The sequence below is a fragment of the Bombina bombina genome, chromosome 11 (genome assembly GCF_027579735.1).
Source record: "Bombina bombina isolate aBomBom1 chromosome 11, aBomBom1.pri, whole genome shotgun sequence".
Taxonomy (NCBI): Eukaryota; Metazoa; Chordata; class Amphibia; order Anura; family Bombinatoridae; genus Bombina; species Bombina bombina.
This window is the reverse complement of record NC_069509.1, coordinates 57,631,430-57,651,553: the sequence shown is the minus strand read 5'-3', so window position 1 is coordinate 57,651,553 and position 20,124 is coordinate 57,631,430. Positions and strand designations below refer to the sequence as shown.

The 20,124-nt window shown below is 38.1% G+C and overlaps 1 protein-coding gene across 3 annotated transcripts in view; it reads left to right on the top strand.

Annotated features, from left to right (window-relative positions):
- The window catches only part of E4F1 (E4F transcription factor 1), an 80,350-nt gene that overhangs the window by 14,635 nt on the left and 45,591 nt on the right, over positions 1-20,124 (top strand). The window contains exons 1-6 of one of the 3 annotated variants that reach the window (XM_053694765.1): positions 10,556-10,748; positions 15,854-15,999; positions 16,106-16,199; positions 17,415-17,620; positions 17,717-17,837; positions 17,939-18,076. In XM_053694765.1, the coding sequence (XP_053550740.1) occupies positions 10,646-10,748; positions 15,854-15,999; positions 16,106-16,199; positions 17,415-17,620; positions 17,717-17,837; positions 17,939-18,076 (808 nt within the window). In that variant the 5' untranslated portion in view covers positions 10,556-10,645. Of the gene's footprint in view, positions 1-10,555; positions 10,749-15,853; positions 16,000-16,102; positions 16,200-17,414; positions 17,621-17,716; positions 17,838-17,938; positions 18,077-20,124 lie in introns of those variants that run through there. The other 2 variants (XM_053694764.1, XM_053694766.1) reach the window with 2 other exon arrangements.

The following is a 20,124-nucleotide window of genomic DNA, read 5'->3' as shown; positions in this document are numbered from 1 at the left end:
TAGGGCAGCTCCTCTTAGTAGATTTCCAAAATCATCTGAAAAGTAAGAAGATATACAGAGGGCGACTCCTAGTGTGGAATTAGTAAGCAGAGTGTGAACCCACCAGCTTTACCCTTCAGAGATATACTCACAAAGTATAGAGCACACTGTAGTGCTAATGAAGCAAGCTGGGTATATTAAAAGTGGCCCAGCGCACATACCACTCCGGTGAAAGATGGTCCAATGTATTCAGAAGGTTCAGATAAAAAATTCAGGAGACTCCAGATATATATAAAAAACACTTTATATAAAAATATAACAGTGTACAATAAAAAATCAGTAGAATTCGCTACGCGTTTCTCAGAGCCCAGAGCTCTGAGAAACGCGTAGCGAATTCTACTGATTTTTTATTGTACACTGTTATATTTTTATATAAAGTGTTTTTATATATATCTGGAGTCTCCTGAATTTTTTATCTGAACCTTCTGAATACATTGGACCATCTTTCACCGGAGTGGTATGTGCGCTGGGCCACTTTTAATATACCCAGCTTGCTTCATTAGCACTACAGTGTGCTCTATACTTTGTGAGTATATCTCTGAAGGGTAAAGCTGGTGGGTTCACACTCTGCTTACTAATTCCACACTAGGAGTCGCCCTCTGTATATCTTCCTTCTCTCTCCTGTCTGTCTCTCTCTCTCTCCTGTCTGTCTCTCTCTCTCTCCTGTCTGTCTCTCTCTCTCTCCTGTCTGTCTCTCTCTCTCTCCTGTCTGTCTCTCTCTCTCTCCTGTCTCTCTCTCTCTCTCTCCTGTCTCTCTCTCTCTCGCTCGCTCGCTCTCCTGCCTCTCTCTCTCTCTCGCTCGCTCGCTCTCCTGCCTCTCTCTCTCTCTCGCTCGCTCGCTCTCCTGCCTCTCTCTCTCTCTCTCTCTCGCTCGCTCTCCTGCCTCTCTCTCTCTCTCGCTCGCTCTCCTGCCTCTCTCTCTCTCTCTCTCGCTCGCTCTCCATTGCTTTCTCTTTTGCTCTTTCTCTAGTGTGGTCACTCTCTTTATGTTGTGTTTGTGGGTGGTTGTAAGTATGGAGGGTAGGTAGTAGAATATTATATTTGTGTTTAACATTTTTTCTTCTTCACAGATCTAAAGAAGATGTACAAGTTTTTGTCTGTTCAGCAGAAAATGCACTTCTATAAGAATAAAATAAACTGTGTGTTATGTGCGTGATATATATCAGCAAAGTACCAAAGGATACACCTGCTGAAAAATCCTGATGAGATTTCTGTTCCTGTTCTACCTAGAAGCTAATTGGAGTCTTATCTCAAGTGTCATTTGAGACTCCTACTGACCCCTGCTCCTAAGTCTTTAGAAATAAATGCTGGAGCAGATATTTTATCCCTTTAAATATGCATTAAACACTAGTTTTGTGATATAAAATGTTTAATAATGTGCAATTAAACAACTTTACAATATACTGTCATTATTTATTAATATGGCTGCACCATTACTTTTATGGAGATTAAAACTTTACTCTTACATTAGTTGTTTTAAAGGGAAAGTCTACTCTTTAATTGTTATTGTTTCAAAAGATAGATAATCCCTTTTATTACCCATTCCCCAGTTTTGCATAACCAACACAGTTATAATAATACACTTTTTACCTCTGTGATTACCTTGTATCTATGGCTCTGCAAACTGCCCCCTTATTTCAGTTCTTTTGACAGACTTGCATTTTAGCCAGTCAGTGTTGACTCATAAATAACTCCACAGGACTGAGCACAGTGTTATTTCCATGGTATACCTGAACTAGCACTGTCTAGCTGTGGAAAAACTCAAAATGTACTGAGATAAGGAGGCGTCAAGTAGACTGTCCCTTTTATTATTTTTGATTAATTTAAATATATTGCATTTTATGTTATTGTGAACTGCATTAAAGGGACATTTCAGACAAAATTGGAATCCACATGGATGCATTTAAGTTTTGAATAGCAGCATTTCCGTAATATAGATGTATTAGCAAAAATGCTTCTAATAAAAGTTATAGCTGTTTCAAAAGTGTATTTAAGTATGCACTGTGCACCAGCATTTTATACACAACACCTGCTCAGAGAGCCTAAGGTGCTTATACCATCTGGTAATGACCCAATATGTTAATTGCTGACATAATACAATCCCTACTAATGCTCTGTACAGCTGCAGTATTTAAAATACTGTTGAACTGAGAATATCTAGCTATGCCGCACGTGCAGAGAAAAATGTTAAAGGGACACTGAACCCAATTTTTTATTATCGTGATTCAGATAGAGCATGCAATTTTAAGCAACTTTCTAATTTACTCCTATTATCAAATACTTTTCATTCTCTTGGTATCTTTATTTGAAATGCAAGAATGTAAGTTTAGATGCCGGCCCATTTTTGGTGAACACACTGTGTTGTTCTTGCTGATTGGTGGATAAATTCACCCACCAATAAACAAGCGCTTTCCATGGTTCTGAATCAAAAAAATAGCTTAGATGCCTTCTTTTTCAAATAAAGAAAGCAAGAGAACGAAGAAAAATTGATAATAGGAGTAAATTAGAAAGTTGTTTAAAATTGCATGCTCTATCTAAATCATGAAAGAAAAAAATTGGGTTCAGTGTCCCTTTAACACTAAAACAGTGATACCGTTTACTAGAAGCATTTTTGCCAAAACGTATATTGTTAATATGTTTCTATTCAAGGATGTAATTCATCTGAGTGCATTTCAATTTTGACTGGAATGTCCCTTTAATACGTGATATTTAGTTTTGTCCTGAACAATCACAATCCCCCTTAGATCCATAACACATTAAGGAGAATATCGACTATAAACAAAGATGTAGAAATTCTTATAAATGTTTATTTATTCTGTACAAAATAAATATTTCTCTGTTCCTACAAAACCGTGATTGGCATCACTATACACAAGCACTACTATAGACACACTATACACAAGCATACTATAGACTCTCTATACACAAACACTACTATAGACGCACTATACACAAGCATAACTATAGACGCACTATACACAAGCATAACTATAGACGCACTATACACAAGCATAACTATAGACGCACTATACACAAGCATAACTATAGACGCACTATACACAAGCATAACTATAGACGCACTATACACAAGCATAACTATAGACGCACTATACACAAGCATAACTATAGACGCACTATACACAAGCATAACTATAGACTATACACAAGCATACTATGGACTCTATACACAAGCACTACTATAGACGCACTATACACAAGCATAACTATAGACGCACTATACACAAGCATACTATAGACTCTATACACAAGCACTACTATAGACGCACTATACACAAGCATACTATAGACTCACTATACACAAGCATACTATAGACTCACTATACACGCACTACTATAGACTCACTGTACACAAGCATACTATAGACTCTATACACAAGCACTACTATAGACTCGCTGTAAAAAAAACAGGGGTAATTGACTACGCCCGGAAAAGAAAACAAGCTCACTATAAAGGGACCTCCTAACAAAGGACCCAGCTAATTACGTGGGAAAAAGTGACAGAGTAGGAGGGCCAAAGGCTAAAGTAATCTATCAGGGCTATAAAAGAAACCTGCAACAGATAATGTTGCAGTGGGCCACTTAAAGACAAAAGATACAAAAAATGGTGACCTATCTAACAAATAGATAGTGACCTATCTAACAAATAAATATTGGTAGCAGATATAAAAACAGATATTATTTAATTGTAGCAGATATAAAAACAGAAATATTTATACAGTTTACTAAATCTGGCTAAGCTAAATTAGGACCTGTGATAAGTGTCTGCCACCTTAAGGTGCAAATTATGTGCCAGATATAGTGAGTTACAAATAAATAACAGACATTGGCATATATACAATGTACAATAATACAGTCAAGTGGGTACCCAAGTGAATAAATGCCCCTCTTGGGGCAAAAAATGATTAATTGAAAAATGCAAAAATAGTGTACAAAAAGCGTCTCTGATGAGTGTTTTTAATAATCCCACTGACAGTCTGTTCTTAGAACATATAAGTGAAAGGATCCTGAATATTGTCCTTTAGACTTTCCTGAGATAATATCCTAAAAGGGTGTCCTTAATAGTGCTGCAACAGCCTTGGTGGTGCGGAACAGCTAGGTATAACAACCAGTGGATATGCTCAGCCTGTAACAGTAAAAACAAATGCAAAAACCATCTAACCAAGTGAGTAAAATAGGGAATTAACTCACCAGTGAAGAATACAAGCCTGTCTAACACATATTTATTTGTTAGATAGGTCACCATTTGTTGTATATTTTGTCTTTAAGTGGCCCACTGAAACATCTGTTGCAGGTTTCTTTTATAGCCCTGATAGATTACTTTAGCCTTTGGTGCTCCTATGCTATAGACTCACTGTACACAAGCATACTATAGACTCTATACACAAGCATACTATAGACTCACTGTACACAAGCAAACTTAGCTATCAAACTATAAATGGACAAACCAATCACATGTTTATATGTAGATAAATGTAAAAGTAAAGTTACAGTATTGTTTGGTTTGTGACCTTTATTGGGACAAGCTGCCTTACTGCTGCTATAGTCTGATGATTCAAATGGGGCTGATATTACTGACAGAGTAAACTGACAAGTCAGATAGAACATGCAGTTTTAAACAATTTTCCTATTTACTTCTATTAACTAATTTGCTTCATTCTCTTTGTATCATTTGGTGAAAAGCATACCTAGGTAGTCACAGGAGCAGCAATTCACTTCAGTCAGCTAGCTGGTGATTGGTGGCTGCACTAATATGCCTCTTGTTATTGGCTCAACCAGTTCCCAGTAGAGCATTGATGCTCCTTCAAGAAATGATACCAAGACAATTAGGCAAATATCACAGTAGATGTAAATTGGAAATTTCTTTAAAAATGGATTCTCTATCCAAATCGTGCAAGAAAAAAAAAATGTGTTTTTTATCCCTTTAAGTGCTAGGAACATAATTATTATTATTATCATCAGGAATTTGTAGAGCGCCAACAGATTCCGCAGCGCTGTAAACATAGTCGGTGTACAGGATAGCTTTTGTAGGGGTCAAGTGGGTAGAGGGCCCTGCCGAGAGTTTCACTTTTGTAGTCGGCTCTTATGAAGGCGATCTACAAACAGCTGGGCTCATAGGCTTACATTCTAAGGGGTTCAAGGGGAAAGTGATGGAGTTAGGGAAGGTTAGTGTTGGTTGTAAGCATCCCTGAATAGTAGAATCTTTAAGGAGCGCTTGAAGCTGTTAAAACTAGGGGAGAGTCTTATGGAGTGAGGCAGGGAATTCCACAAGATGGGGGCCAGTCTGGAGAAGTCCTGTAAACGGGAATGTGAGGAAGTAACAAGAGAGGAGGAGATCCTGAGCTGATCGAAGGGGACGGGAGGGAGAGTATCTAGAGACAAGTTCTGAGATGTAGGGGGGAGCAGTGCAGTTGAGAGCTTTATATGTCAGGGTGAGGATTTTATGTTTAATCCTAGAGGCAAGAGGAAGCCAGTGAAGGGATTGGCAGAGAGGTGCAGCAGATGAAGAGCGACGAGTAAGGAAGATGAGCCTGGCAGAGGCATTCATAATGGATTGTAAAGGAGCTATGCGGCAGCTAGGTAGACCAGAGAGGACAGAATTGCAGTAGTCGAGGCGGGAAAGGATGAGAGAGTGGATTCAAATATTGGTTGTATCTTGTGTAAGGAAGTGTCTAATTTTAGCAATGTTTTTAAGGTGGAAGCGGCAGGCTTTAGCCAAGGACTGAATGTGAGGAGTGAAGGAAAGATCTGAGTCAAGTGTGACCCCAAGACATCGGGCGTGCGGGGTAGGGGTAATGATGGAATTATCAACAGTTATAGAAATAGTGGGGGTGGAGACATTGGAAGAAGGGGGAAAAATAAGCAGTTCAGTTTTGGAGAGATTTAGCTTAAGGTAGTGAGAGGACATCCAAGATGAGATGTGAGAAAGACAGTTAGTGACACGGGTTAGTAAGGAAAGAGGTAGGTCTGGTGTAGAGAGGTAGATTTGGGTGTCATCGGCATACAAATGGTATTGAAACCCATGGGACTTTATTAAGGAACCTAGTGACGATGTGTAGATTGAAAAGAGAAGGGGACCAAGGACAGAGCCTTGAGGTACCCCAACAGAAAGTGGTAACGGGGCAGAGGATGCTCCGGAGAAGGCTACACTTAATGTACGGTTAGTCAGATAGAAAGAGAACCACGAGAGAGCTGTGTCACAGATGCAGAAGGATTGGAGGGTTTGGAGCAGAAGAGGGTGGTCAACAGTGTCAAAGGCTGCAGACAGGTCAAGGAGGATAAGCAGAGAGAAGTGGCCTTTGGATTTTGCTGTAAGTAGGTCATTGGTAACCTTGACAATTGCTGTCTCTGTAGAGTGATGGGAACAAAATCCAGATTTCAGTGGGTCAAGAAGAGAGTTTAGTGTAAGGAAATGGGATAGACGTGCGTAAACTAGCTTTTCGAGGAGCTTTGAGGCAAGAGGGAGTAGGGAAATAGGGCGGTAATTGGAAGGGGAGGTTGGATCAAGGGAAGGTTTTTTGAGGATAGGTGTGACCAGTGCATGTTTTAGAGATGAGGGAAATATACCAGTGCTGAGGGAGAGGTTGAAAATGGGGGTGAGGGTAGAAGAGAGGGAGGGGAGTAGCTGTGAGGGGATGGGGTAGAGGGAACAGGTAGTGAGGTGGGAGGACAGTATAAGGGCAGAAACTTCATCCTCATTAACAGGGGCAAAAGAGCTGCATTTTTGGATGTTTGGGTTTTGGGTGATCGTGAGCTTTTGAGGGGGTGGGAGATTGGAAGTATGTTGAGAGCCCGATTTCACTTCTGATGGAGTCAATTTTGTTTTTGAAGTGGCTTGCAAAATCTTGAGCTGAGAGAGAGGTTGTGTTAGGTGGTGGGGGTGGGCGGAGAAGAGTGTTGAACGTGGAGAACAGACGTTTAGGGTTAGAGGAAAGAGTAGAGATGAGATTAGAAAAATATTGTTGCTTATAAAGATTAAGGGCAGAATAGTAGGAATTCAGGATGAACTTGTAGTGAAGAAAGTCAGCTGAACTCCGAGATTTCCTTCAATGTCGCTCAGCAGTACGGGAGCATCTGCGTAGGTATCGTGTCAGAGGAGTATGCCAGGGCTGAGGATGAGAGTGTGGTTTCTGAGCTAAGGTTGGAGGGGCCAGAGTGTCAATGACCGATGTAAGGGTGGAATTATACTGGCAGATAGATTGGTCAGGGCAGGAAAAGGAGGTAATGGATGAGAGGAGAGGTTTGAGAGAGCTAGCGAGCTGATGTAGATCTAGTGACTTAGTGCTTCTGTGAAGTTTGGTGTGAAGGGTAGAGGGAGGGGGAGTTGTAGGTAGGGAAGTAATGTTGCAAGTTAGGAGATGATGGTCAGAGAGAGGAAAAGGGGAGTTTGTTAAATTTGAAAGAGTGCATCGATAGGTGAAAATCAGATCAAGGAAATTACCATGTGACATGCCGAAAGAGGAAGTCAGTTGAAGAAGTTGTATTGCAGAGGAGGCATTGGGATTGTCAAGAGGGATGTTAAAGTCACCAAGAATGAGGGCAGGGGTGTCTGAGGAAAGGAAATAAGGAAGCTAGGCAGCAAAGTGATCTAAAAATTGAGTTGGGGAGCCAGGGGGGCGGTATATGACTGCAACACGTATAGAGAGGGGAGAGAATAACCGAATCATGTGTGCTTCAAATGAAGAAAATGTGAGTGAAGAGAAAGGCTGTATTTGTTGGAAGGTGCAACGAGAGGAAAGTAAAATACCGACACCACCTCCTTGTCTATTGCCAGACCTAGGAGTGTGGCTGAAATGGAGACCCCCATGTGACAGTGCTGCAGTGGATGCTGTGTCTGAAGCAGAGAGCCAGGTTTCTGTAAGAGTCAGAAGGTTAAGAGAGTGGGAGATAAAGAGATCATGGATAGAAGTGAGCTTGTTGCAAACAGAGCGAGAGTTCCAGAGTGCACAAGTGAAGGGGGAGGGGGTTTTAGATGTAAGAGGAATGTGAATAAGGTTACCAGAGTTTAGTTTATGAAGTCTATTGAAAGGCACACAAGGAAGTGAAAGGCTAGGAGGTTGTGAGGGACCAGGATTAGGGGAGATGTCGCCATAATCTCAATAAACATGTAGAAGGGATTTTAACTTGGCGAAGAGAACATTCTAAACACGAGTTATATGATATCCTGGTCATATCAATACAAGTGTAGAATAAAAAAATAGTGAAACCATGCAAGGCACAACTCCATTACCGGCTAGCATACAATTAGACACATTACAGCGATGCATTTTGGTTTTAACAGACACTTTTTTTACAATAGACTTGTATTAACAAAATAATGATTCTGTCATCACTATATCAGCAGCATATGCACATATGCTGTTTATGCCTTATACACAAACATTTAAACATTGCACCTTTTTAAAGACAGAGCCCTGATGAATATTGCCCCCCATTTATTTCATACAAGATGCCACAGTCTCTCTGAGCAGGGTGGTGTCTGATTGCTGGTGCATGGGGTGCATACAGCATATGTCATTGAAACACTAATAACTTCTAAATACATACAAAGAATAATGTGGTTTAGCTTAGAAATGATCGTTTAGACAAAGGGCCAGGTGTACTATTGGCCGTGTGGACAAGGTTCTAAACTTGAATCTGTATGTCCTCTATTTGTATGTACCAAAATTTACTGAGTGTGTACTGCCACCCCCTTCCTGCAGGGAAGGGCCTGTCAATCACCCCAAGCAAGCGTGCTCAGGGTGATTTCTCTCTGTCAACTTATCACACTACTTAATAAATGGAGCCCTTAAAGGGACAGTCTAGTCAAAATTAAACTTTCATGATTCAGATAAGGCATGCAATTTTAAACAACTTTCCAATTTACTTCTATTATCTAATTTGCTCAATTCTTTAGATATCCTTTGTTGAAGAAATAGCAATGCACATGTTTGAGCCAATCTGCTCACAGCTACTGAGCATATCTAAATATGCTTTTCAGCAAGTGATATTAAGAGAATGAAGCAAATTAGATAATAGAAGTAAATTAGAAAGTTGTTTAAAATTGGGTGTCATGTCCCTTTAAAGCCTGAAGAACTCCAGGGTTGTCTCATCCAATTGTCTTCTATTTAATGTGTAAATGTTAGCGGCTTCTATGGTCATTACAGAGAATTCACCACTTATAATCCCTATGCGTCATATTGATGAGGGGGTAAAATAACCTGCAGTCCCTGCTGCAGCTCTCCCAGCCCTTATAAATGTCCTGTTTTGCTGAGGACCACCTGACCATGCCCTGATTTGCTTACTGTCTGCCCTGCTTCACGCTGTCCTTTCTGGAGGAATCTTTTAAGGTTTGAAGTTTAATAGGGCATATTAGTATAATAAAAAGTTATCATTCTGTACTGAAACACCACTGAAATACCTATCTTATAACACCTTTCAGTTACTATAAGAGATGGGACAATAAACAGCTGTGTAAGCAAGCTGTATATGGGCAACATGTTTTGCAGTAGGTGATTTAGCTCTGTCCCTATCCCTATACAGGACATGACCACTAAGGGGCCAATGTCCTTTAGCAGTATGTGATCTAGCTCTGTCACTGTGAACAGGCTAATTCCCATCCCTATACAGGACATGACCACTAGGGGGCAAGATGTCCTTTAGCTGTATGGGATCTATCTTTGTCACTGTGAGCGGGCTAATTCCCATCCCTATACAGGACATGACCACTAAGGGGCAAGATGTCCTTTAGCAGTATGTGATCTAGCTCCGTCAATTTGAAAAGGCTAATTCCCATCCCTATACAGGACACGACCACTAGGGGGCAAAAATATCCTTTAGCAGTATGTGATCTAGCTCTGTCACTGTGAGCGGGCTAATTCCCATCCCTATACAGGACATGACCACTAGGGGGCAAAATGTCCTTTAGCAGTATGGGATTTAGCTTTTTCACACTGAGTGAGCTAAATTCCATTCTCAGAAAGGACAATGTCCTTTAGAGGGATAGAATCTAGTCTCAACCCTTGTGAATTTGGTGTATCTGGTTTTGTGGGAAGGTGCTGTTCCGGGCTGTTATGTTTGGTTCCAGACACTATTTTGGTAGTTAAGGGGTTAATTAAATATTACATCACAAAGATTATTGTTCCTAAATTTGCTCTCAAGAGTCTCTAACACATCCCATTGTATTTTCAATCAATTTCCTTTATAATATATATATATAGCTTTTACCCACACCCTATGAAATAACATGATATATTGCTAGTTTCTTTTCTAATGTGTGAAACAAGCCTTTACTTAGGCTGAAGAAAACTTTAGTAGGAGAAGTAATATAGATATGCACTATTTCAGAATGACACTAAAACATTCAAATACTCAAATAATATGAAATAAATAATAATAAGGTGTTATGCTAGTATACTGGCGTTTGCCCTCACACAAAATGGTCACCACTGTAGCTCACCGCACCTCTACGTTTTACGTCCTTTCTTTACGTGCCCGTGGTTTTCATGTTGTTGTTATGACGACTTGGTCGTAAATACGCCATTTTGTGCTGTGCAGCAGTAGCCGTTGTGCGCTCGTTCGTTGCGACAGAGGTGGAGAACTGCCTGGGATGAGCACGGAGCCCGGGGTAGGCGGAGCCGAGGCTGCTCCTAGGGAATTTATCGCCTCGGTCCTTCCTGTCAACCCGCTTGTCAGTCAATTCAAGGAGGAAGGTGAGGGATAGTCCTACGGGGGCGCAGCCGCTGGGCGAGGCCGTGTGTACGCCGAGACCTGTTCTACGGCAGCACTGGGTGCGCTTTACAGCTGCTGGGCTACTGTACTGCACCTTCCCAGCATACCGAGGGAAATGGATCATAGCCATATTAGTCTCAGGCAATATTCAAACACTGACAGATGTATGTGAAACGTACAAGCACTTCAAAGACGTTAAGGAGCCACAACACAAGACTTATGGAAAATATGAATAATAGTTGTGTTAGTGTATAATATATATATATATATATATATATATATATATATTATACACTATCAGATGCAAGTAACAGAATATTGTAACACAGCTGTCAAGTCGCACATTGTTTGCTGTATGAAATGTTGGATAATGATGAAAGTGTAAGTCTCCTGTGTTATTACAAAAAAATGAAGAGATCAGGGTTACATTTTTTTTGTCAGTCAATTTTTTTAGGTGGTTTCTATATCAGATTGTCTTGTAACTTGCAAAATGTGTATTTACTATCTGCTGTATTATATTGTAAAAAAAAAAAATATATATATCAAATTATTTGCTATTAATTAGATAAACTCTTGTCCATCTCTTAAAAATAATAAATCCAACATTTTTTTGTATTGTAGTTAAATTTAAGCCATATTAAAGGGATATGAAACCACATTTTTCTTTCTTTCATGAATCAGAGCATGCAATTTTAAGCAACTTTCTAATTTACACCTATTAACAATTTTTATTTGTTCTCTTGGTATCTTTATTTAAAAAGCAGGAGTGTAAGCTTAGGAGCTGGCCCATTTTTGGTTCAGACCTGGGTAGAGCTTGCTGATTGGATGCTGAATGTTAACTAAAATGATTTAAGGAATGACAGCTGCTTGAAATGTTCTCATAAATTCAAGCGTTGTATGTTCTTGATACTTACCATTTCCTACAGCTCTATTTGCCATTTATAAGAAAACAAAAACTTCTTTTGAGGGCAAAAAAGTAGTGTTGTCTTGGCTGCTGGGATGTGAACTTGCTTTCAGTGCAAGCCGATGACATTAATGATGTGCCCATGCCACTCAGAAGGCAATGGAAAAGGGATAACCGGATAATATAAAGAAATCCTTTAATACACATATATTCTATTTTCTTTTGACATAATTGTTGTTTAACAGCTTTGCACTACACAAATTACTGTACCTTTTTATTAGTGTTCTAAAATTATTAATGTTCTAAATACATTTTAAGCTTTTGACAGATTCCTGTCCTCTACGGGTCTGAAATAAAGCTTCAAAAGTTTCTTTTAAAATGCTGTAAGTCAAAAAATAAAAAGTTAATACCTATTGTTATTTTGGCATCTGACTGACTTAACTAACACAACTATTCTGACAAATATAATTTTTAAAGGAGAAGAGGCATTATAAGTTTTCAAAAATGCAACATTTTAATACTTTTGTGATAAGTATTAACATAAGCCCTTGATTGGGATCTGAAATATTGTCTGAATGCCACACATTTGATGTTATTTTGTATTTTTTAAAATTATAAATGCCAATTCCCTTTCAGAGGTTTTACAAATAACCCACATGAAATTACACACTACAGTAGTCCCCCGTATCTGTGGGTATAATGTTTCAAGACCTACTCTGGATACCCAAAACTGCTGATAGTAGCGCACCCTATATGCCTTACATCTTGGCGACCTCAGCAAGGCTTTGAAGAAATGCCAGCATCACTACTTTTGCGATTTGGGGTTATTATTACGCAAAATTAAGGGTTATTTTCATAACAGCACTGCAATAATGCGGTGATGAATGCAGACAGCGAGCACACTAGGGGTTGACTGGATGCCAGTAAAGCGGCCAGCATGGGTACTGAGGACAAAGAGATGAGTCATGTATTTTCCATTTAATATTTTCAGGGGCAGTAAACTGCACATAACTGAAACCAAATCCATGGATGTGGGGTTTCTACTGTACTGGGTAAAAGCAGAAAACTCCAAAATGTTTTGGAGTTCTCAGTAAGGGGAGAAACGAGGAAGACTTTAATGTACATACTAGACATCTTCATAATTCTAAAAATACAGGTTTGTTGTCTAACCCATTTTAGTCAATATAGAAAATCCATTAAAGTCTGTACATCTCAATGGTGTTGCAAAAGCTTATTATTCAAACCTTTTATTCACAGTGCTTGACAAATCTGTTTAAAAATTTGTAGCCAGTAAGAATATTTAGGAGCCAGGCATATTTTGAGGAGCCAGCCAGATGGATTTGTATATAGATATATGGAAAATAACCAAAAAACTTAGGAGCCAGGGGTAAAATTCTAGGATCCAGTGGCTCCCAGGCTCCTGGGTTTGATGAGCCCTGTTTTATTGAACTAAACAGATACACACTATGGGCATCATTTATCAAGCGATCATCTAGTTGACTTAGAGTAAGGTAAAGATCTTGTATGTTACACATAGGCACTCAACACTCATACAGGTGACCATAAAGACCAATGAACAGATAACAAATATGAAGATATTATTGATGCGAATGTGACTCAGAAGTAAACGGAAAACCTCATCCTCGCATGAAACAAATGATGGCACCGTTATATAAACCAGAGAAGTGCACACTTAATTATGACATCTAAATTACCAATTGAAGGCTTGATAAATAGGGACCTATATCAGGGTGCATAGCATATATCCAACAAAATCAGTGAGAACAGGACCTTCCAGCATTGACCGGTCTCAATATTAAAGCAAGTAAAGCCATTAGAGTTGCAATGTTAGCAGGGGCGTATTTAGGTTTTGTGCTGCCCTAGGCACTCAAAATTCTGCTGCCCCCCCACCCCTCACCCTACCCAGGTTTAAGGCCTTTTTTAGACATAATATTTTTGGGGCAGGGTGTAAAAAATAAAAAAAAATGTCTTTTTAAGTAGATGTTCACTAGGGCTTGCATTCACTCTGGTGATTGACAGTTATTTAAGCAAAATATCTGCTTGGATAAATATGTAATTACTATACAAACTGGCCTTTAAAAATACTTAAAAAATACAACAGTAGTTATGATAGGTTTAGGAATTGTATCCTAGGGGATAAAGACACATGATACAATCATAATAAAGTATATACTTGTATTGTTTCTGAATGTATTAAATGCATACAACATATTTTCAGTTGTATTTTAAGTCACATAGTTGTATAGATTCAGCAATAAATACTTATTCTTTGCATGTATGACAGATAGACAAACAGTAAATGTACAAGTATTTAGTGACTAATCTGTTTAAGTATTTTAATGCCCAATGAAGATATATTGAAGGGAGAAAGGCATATGCTGTTTCACAGTGGTCACGGTGTAGTGCACACTGCACTGTGTAGTCTGTGTGAGTCTCAATCATGCGGTGGAGCCAGGAAGAATACCGCATTCCCTCTCAGTCCAGGCCAGGCTGCGCAAGTGAGCTCCGCCTCCACTGTCACCACGTCATGCGCACCCAAATGCAATGCCATAGGGTAGCAATAGCCGGGCCAGCCATTTAATTCATTAGTAATTGGTTGATTTAGCCACCCAGCCCTGAGTTCAGTAGAGTGGCCCTAGGGACTCAAAATTCTGCTGCCCCTTAAAAATCTGCTGCCCTAGGCACCGGCCTTGTTGGCCTATGCCTTAATACGCCCCTGAATGTTCGGTAACACCATGTCTTCATTCTATTAAAATGACATGAACAGTTACATGCCCTTATAGTTTCATATAACAACACTATACTAACAAGTATGCAGACATTTATGTGTATACATTTGCTTTATGTTAAAGGCATTAAAAACAAACTCTAAATAAAATATATACAGTTTAGATCAATTCCTTGTTTTATGTTGCATTTTAGAAAATCAAATTCATTATCGGATGCTGTTGTAATAAAGGGACACAGTCTGCAGCATTATATGACAGCAGTTTTGGAAGAGTGTTATACATTTTCAAGAGCATTAGATGGCAGCACTTTTCCTACCATGTAGTGCTTCAGACGTGCACACTTCCTGCTTAGGTAGTTCTTCAACAAAGAATACCTTGTGAATGAAGCAAATTTGATAATAGAAATAAATTGAAAACTTTGTTAAAATTGTATTCTCTCTGAATCACAAAAGCAAAATGTCGGGTTTCTTTAGGCTTATTTTTGTATGTGAAATAGCTTTGTTTGCTCATTGAGACCAACTTGAGGCTAAACTTGCATGGAGTGCAGACCTCTCTGTCTATATTTATACACACACACGAAGGTCAAGACATAGAAAGTGCAAATGACAATTAACATTTTAGTACCTATCCCTTCCACGGGGGAAGTTTATTTCTACGGCTACTTATTCTGTACCCATTAGAACAGTACGGAAAGTTTCAGTATAATTGGCAGCGTTAAGAGGCATACGCATTTATTTCAAGCAACAAGATAAAAGTAAAATACTGTATTACATTGTTTAAAACTAGCTCCAACAGGTAACATGGATATTTGGTAAACAATTAAAGGGGAGCAAATATTACAGTACACTGTACCTTTTAAAGGGTCTGGGTTTTTGTTTGTTTCCTGAAAATGAAAAAAATATGCAGATTTTAATACAGTAATTAGTTGTAAGAGACAAACACTCACCAATTGTGAGATATGTATGTGTGTGTATGTGTGTGTATATATATATATATATATATATATATATATATATATATATATATATATATATACTCTAAACATTTTTATCCAATGTATGAAAGATCACCATTTAAACATCTTTTTTTCTTTCGCAAAAAAAAAACTGATTTTTTTTTTTTTAGTTAAAGCTGTGCATCCATAGGTACAAATGTCTTTTTGAGCAGACACATTCATAAATCATAAATAAAAATTGTTCTTTTATGCCACTTCCCACTGAAACTAGAATTTTATGTACATTTAAAAATAAAGAAATAAAAATAGTGGCTTATACAAATTGATAGTTTTGTAATCTTTAACACGCATGTTTTAGAATGGTGTACTGACACTAAATATGGAACCATAATGATGGCATTAGTGAAGTTTAGAACAGTAACTAGCATCTTATTTCCCAAATTAAACAGACCTTATCAAAATGTTTGTGTTTTGCAGATGAAGATGACATGCACAAATGTGGCCGCTGTCAGGCTGAATTCACGAGCCTGGAAGACTTTGTCCACCACAAGATACAAAAATCTTGCCACAAAGTTCAGGACGCCAGCGTTGTACCCACAGAAGTGTCTCTAAACAGCCAAGAGGTATCAGAACGAGCATCATTTCTACCAACATCATTTAAATGTATTTTTTTCTATTTGGATTTAACCGTCCTGTCATTGGCATTTAATAGATTGTTTGTAACAGCAGGTGGTTCCCTCTGCAGAAGATTCAGACTGTATTGGCCAGGTTATTGTGGAAACCTCTACGTTCTCAGAAGAGATAAGCAGTGCCCCAGATGTAGGTATGGCAATGTATAGTCTTTTATTTAGTTTGTAAAACTATTCTTGTAATTTCGGCATTTGTCTTTGTCACATATTATTTCTTCTTGCCCATAGTTTGATAATGAAGACTGCACTTCTATTGCAGTCAGCATAGATTTGCATGTTTCCTATAATGGGTATGCACAATAAATTACTGTTAACTAAAAAGCTATCCTTGCTTGCAAAGAAAGATACAATTATAACAATATTGTGAGTGGCAGTGGTATTATTTCAGTAGAGTTTTGTCAGCAGAGGTTTTTGGGAATTGTAGTTCCAGATATTTATTGGTCTGTATGGTTCTGTAGTCTGTAAAGCAGCACACACCTGCAGTTGTGTCCTTTTGTATGTACCTAGAACTGTTAATTTTATATATATATATATATATATATATATATATATATATATATATACACAGACACATTCTTACATTGTTTCTTTATGCATCCTTTGTAACGGACTCCTGGTACTACAGTTGAGAACCTCTGTTACCTTTTGGCTTCCTCTGCTATTTTTAGACCATCCATTATCACTGCACCTAGTTGAAATGCTAAAAAGCTCAGATAACCTCCTCATCCGATCTGATCAGCACACACAGGGGAATTATAGTTGTTATCTCACAGCATTAGTCAAGACTACGTGAAGAGGTAGGACACACCCCAACAAAAATATGTTTAAAGTGACATTAAGCTGTTGGACACAAATGATCACTGTGCTTAGCAGTTCAAGTAAATAGAGTAAAAACGTTTTTCCTTAACTCCGCCAATACCTGCCATATTATCCAACAAATGCATTTAATGCTGGAATTGTAAAATAGTAAGCACCATGCTGTAGCCAATCAGATGAAAGGTGCACTTTGGTAATCACAAGTTTTGCAACATTATGACCCTTAAAACTTAGATTGCACATCTATAATCTACACCTATTACACTCAGACTAAAGATCCAATTTAAGAGGTGTTTTCAAAACTGAAGCAGGTTTGACTTTCTCTTTGTTCAATGTTTCTATTCACTTTTGCATTGCATGATGGGTTACTGAATAAGGAAATTGAAATAAGAAGTTAAAATGTACTTGTGCCTGCATAATACAATCGCTTTTAGTTGCATATTTATCAAGAATTGTAATATCACACATGGATTCTGATTCACCAGTACAACTATGTTTACAATGAAATTACATTGCATTTGTTACCTTTTTAGTGGTGTCCGAAGAAGTCAAAGATATTACCAGCGATGAATGTAGTCTTGAGGGCCAAAGAGAAGGTGGAGACGAGACGGAACTTGGATGGCAAGAATCTCACGATGGAAATATGGAAGAAAATTCTGATGAGCTTACAGTGTGGAGGGTGGTTATTAACGAACAAGGACGTTATGTGTGCCAACTGTGCCAAAAAACTTTTAAGACAGTATGTTTCATTTTTAAAGGTTGTTTTTTTTGTTTGTTTTTCTTGTCTGCTTGCCGTTGTCTACTTTTATTTGATCTGCAAACTCTTCTATCCTAGTCAAGCATTTTGAAAGCTCACATGAATACGCACAGCAGCAAGAAAGAGTTTGAGTGCGAATTGTGTGGAAACCAGTTCAGGACTAAAGGGTCACTAATCCGACACAACAGGAGACACACTGGTAAGGACAGTGTAAAAATCCTCATCTATGATTCTTTTTTTCTTGTTTTTAAACCCACCCTCTGCATGTGGTTAAATAATGATTTCCTTTGTCCATATCAGATGAACGCCCTTATGTTTGTTCAAAATGTGGGAAGAGCTTTCGTGAATCTGGGGCTTTGTCGCGGCACCTGAAGTCCATCACTCCTTGCACAGAGAAAATCCAGCACATGATAAGACGAGAAGCGTACACATTTGGAGGTCAGACATGGGGTGGTGGGGGAGTAGACTGAGAAAAATACAAACGCATGGACAGCTAATGCTGTACACACACAACCATATTGTTCCATTTTTGGCTAATTATTTTTTTGTGTGCCTCATTATAATTTTCAAGAGCAGTATTTATAGCCCTAATAGCATAAGTCTAGCGAAGGCACAAAAAGTAAACAAAAAAATAAAATAATTAGCATAATCTCCCTAATTATTGCCCTGTTGTAGGGTTAACCTCTAAACCACCACAACCCCCAGTGCAACCCCCCCCCCCCAAACATCTGCTGTTAACCATCACAACTCTTTAATATAAAATAAATAGCCCTTCCACTGCTAACACTGCAAACCACCATGATCCCTATGAAAAAAAAAAAAAAACTACAAAACTGTTGGTAACCAATTACTGTAGTCCTCGACTGGAATCCCGTACCTAAACTCAGCCCTAAAGTAAGACCTCCCACCTAAAATTGTCCATAAGACCCCCCTAAAATCACTCCTACCCAAAGATCCCCATCACAAAAAAATAATAAACTTAGTGGAAAATAATACTGTACACAATTGCTATTAAAATATTTACTTAAATGATTATTTAAAAAATTGTTTACTTAAGCCCCCTAAAAAAAATATCTACTTTCCGAAGTCTTGTGTCCAGAATCTTGTTTCATTGTATTCTGTTTTGAAGATTCAGAGCCTTAAAGGGACAGTCAACCATAGAATTGTTTTAAAAGATAGATAATCCCTTTATTACCCATTCCCCAGTTTTGCATAACCAACACAGTTATATTAATATACTTTTTACCTCTGTGATTATCCTGTATCTAGGAACCTTCTTCCAGCCCCCTGATCACATGACTGTGACTGTTTATCATCTATTGTCTTAAATTTAGCATTGTATTGTGCTAGATCTTAAATAACTTTCTGTGCCTGAACACAGTGTTATCTATATAGCCCACGTGTACTTTCTGTCTCTTTGTGTTGAAAAGAGATTTAAAAAGAATGTGATAAGAGGCAGCCCTCAAAGGCTTATAAATCAGCATATGAGCCTACCTATGTTTAGTTTAAACTAAGAATACCAAGAGAAAAAAGCAAATTTGATGATAAAAGTAAATTGGAAAGTCAATTAAAATTAAAAGTCCTATCTGAATAATGAAAGTTTAATTTATACTTGACTGTCCCTCTGTCCTTCTTGTGTCTTTTACGCCTTTCTACAGCTGATTGTTTTTAACTCAACCAATAGAATGAGCTTTTATCCTATTTGCTGATTTCAATTTTCAAATTTACCAATAGGATCAATAACTATTCCTATTGGATGAGTTTAAAATAAATCAGCCAATAGGAAAGAAATGGCATCTGGCTGTATAAGGACTCATAATGGACTACAAAAGATCAAGATAACATCGTTGGATCAAGATTCTGGACACGGGATAGAAGACTTCACAGATGGTTGAATGGATTTTTTTTGGGGGCAAAATAATAGTCTTATAGGGACATGAAACCCAAAATGTTTTTCGCAATTCAGGTAGATCATACAATTTTTAAACAACTTTCCAAGTTTCTTCTTTTATCTATAATTTGCTTCATTCTCTTGGTATCCTTTGTTGAAAGATCAGTAATTCACTACTGGGAACTAGCTGAAAGCTGACGAGGCATATATGTGCAGCCACCAATCAGCAGCTTCTGAGACTACTGAGGTATGCTTTTCAACAAAGAGTATGAAACAAATGAGATAATATACATTTATAGACATTTAAAGTTATTAAAACTTGCATACGCTATCTGAATCATGAGAAAATGGGTATTATGTCCCTTTATGTAAATATTTGTAATAATTATTTAGCTATATATATATATATATAACATTTTGCAACATTGTTTTTGCTATTTGAATGGGTTTTATTAATCTTTTGTGTTTAGGTGGGCATGTTTTAAGTGTGGGGGGTTTAGGTTAGTGGTCATCTTAAATAGGGTGGTATTTTAGCAGTGTTTTTTTATCAGGTAGGTTTCATTACTGATGGGGTAATGTTAAAGGGATATGAAAC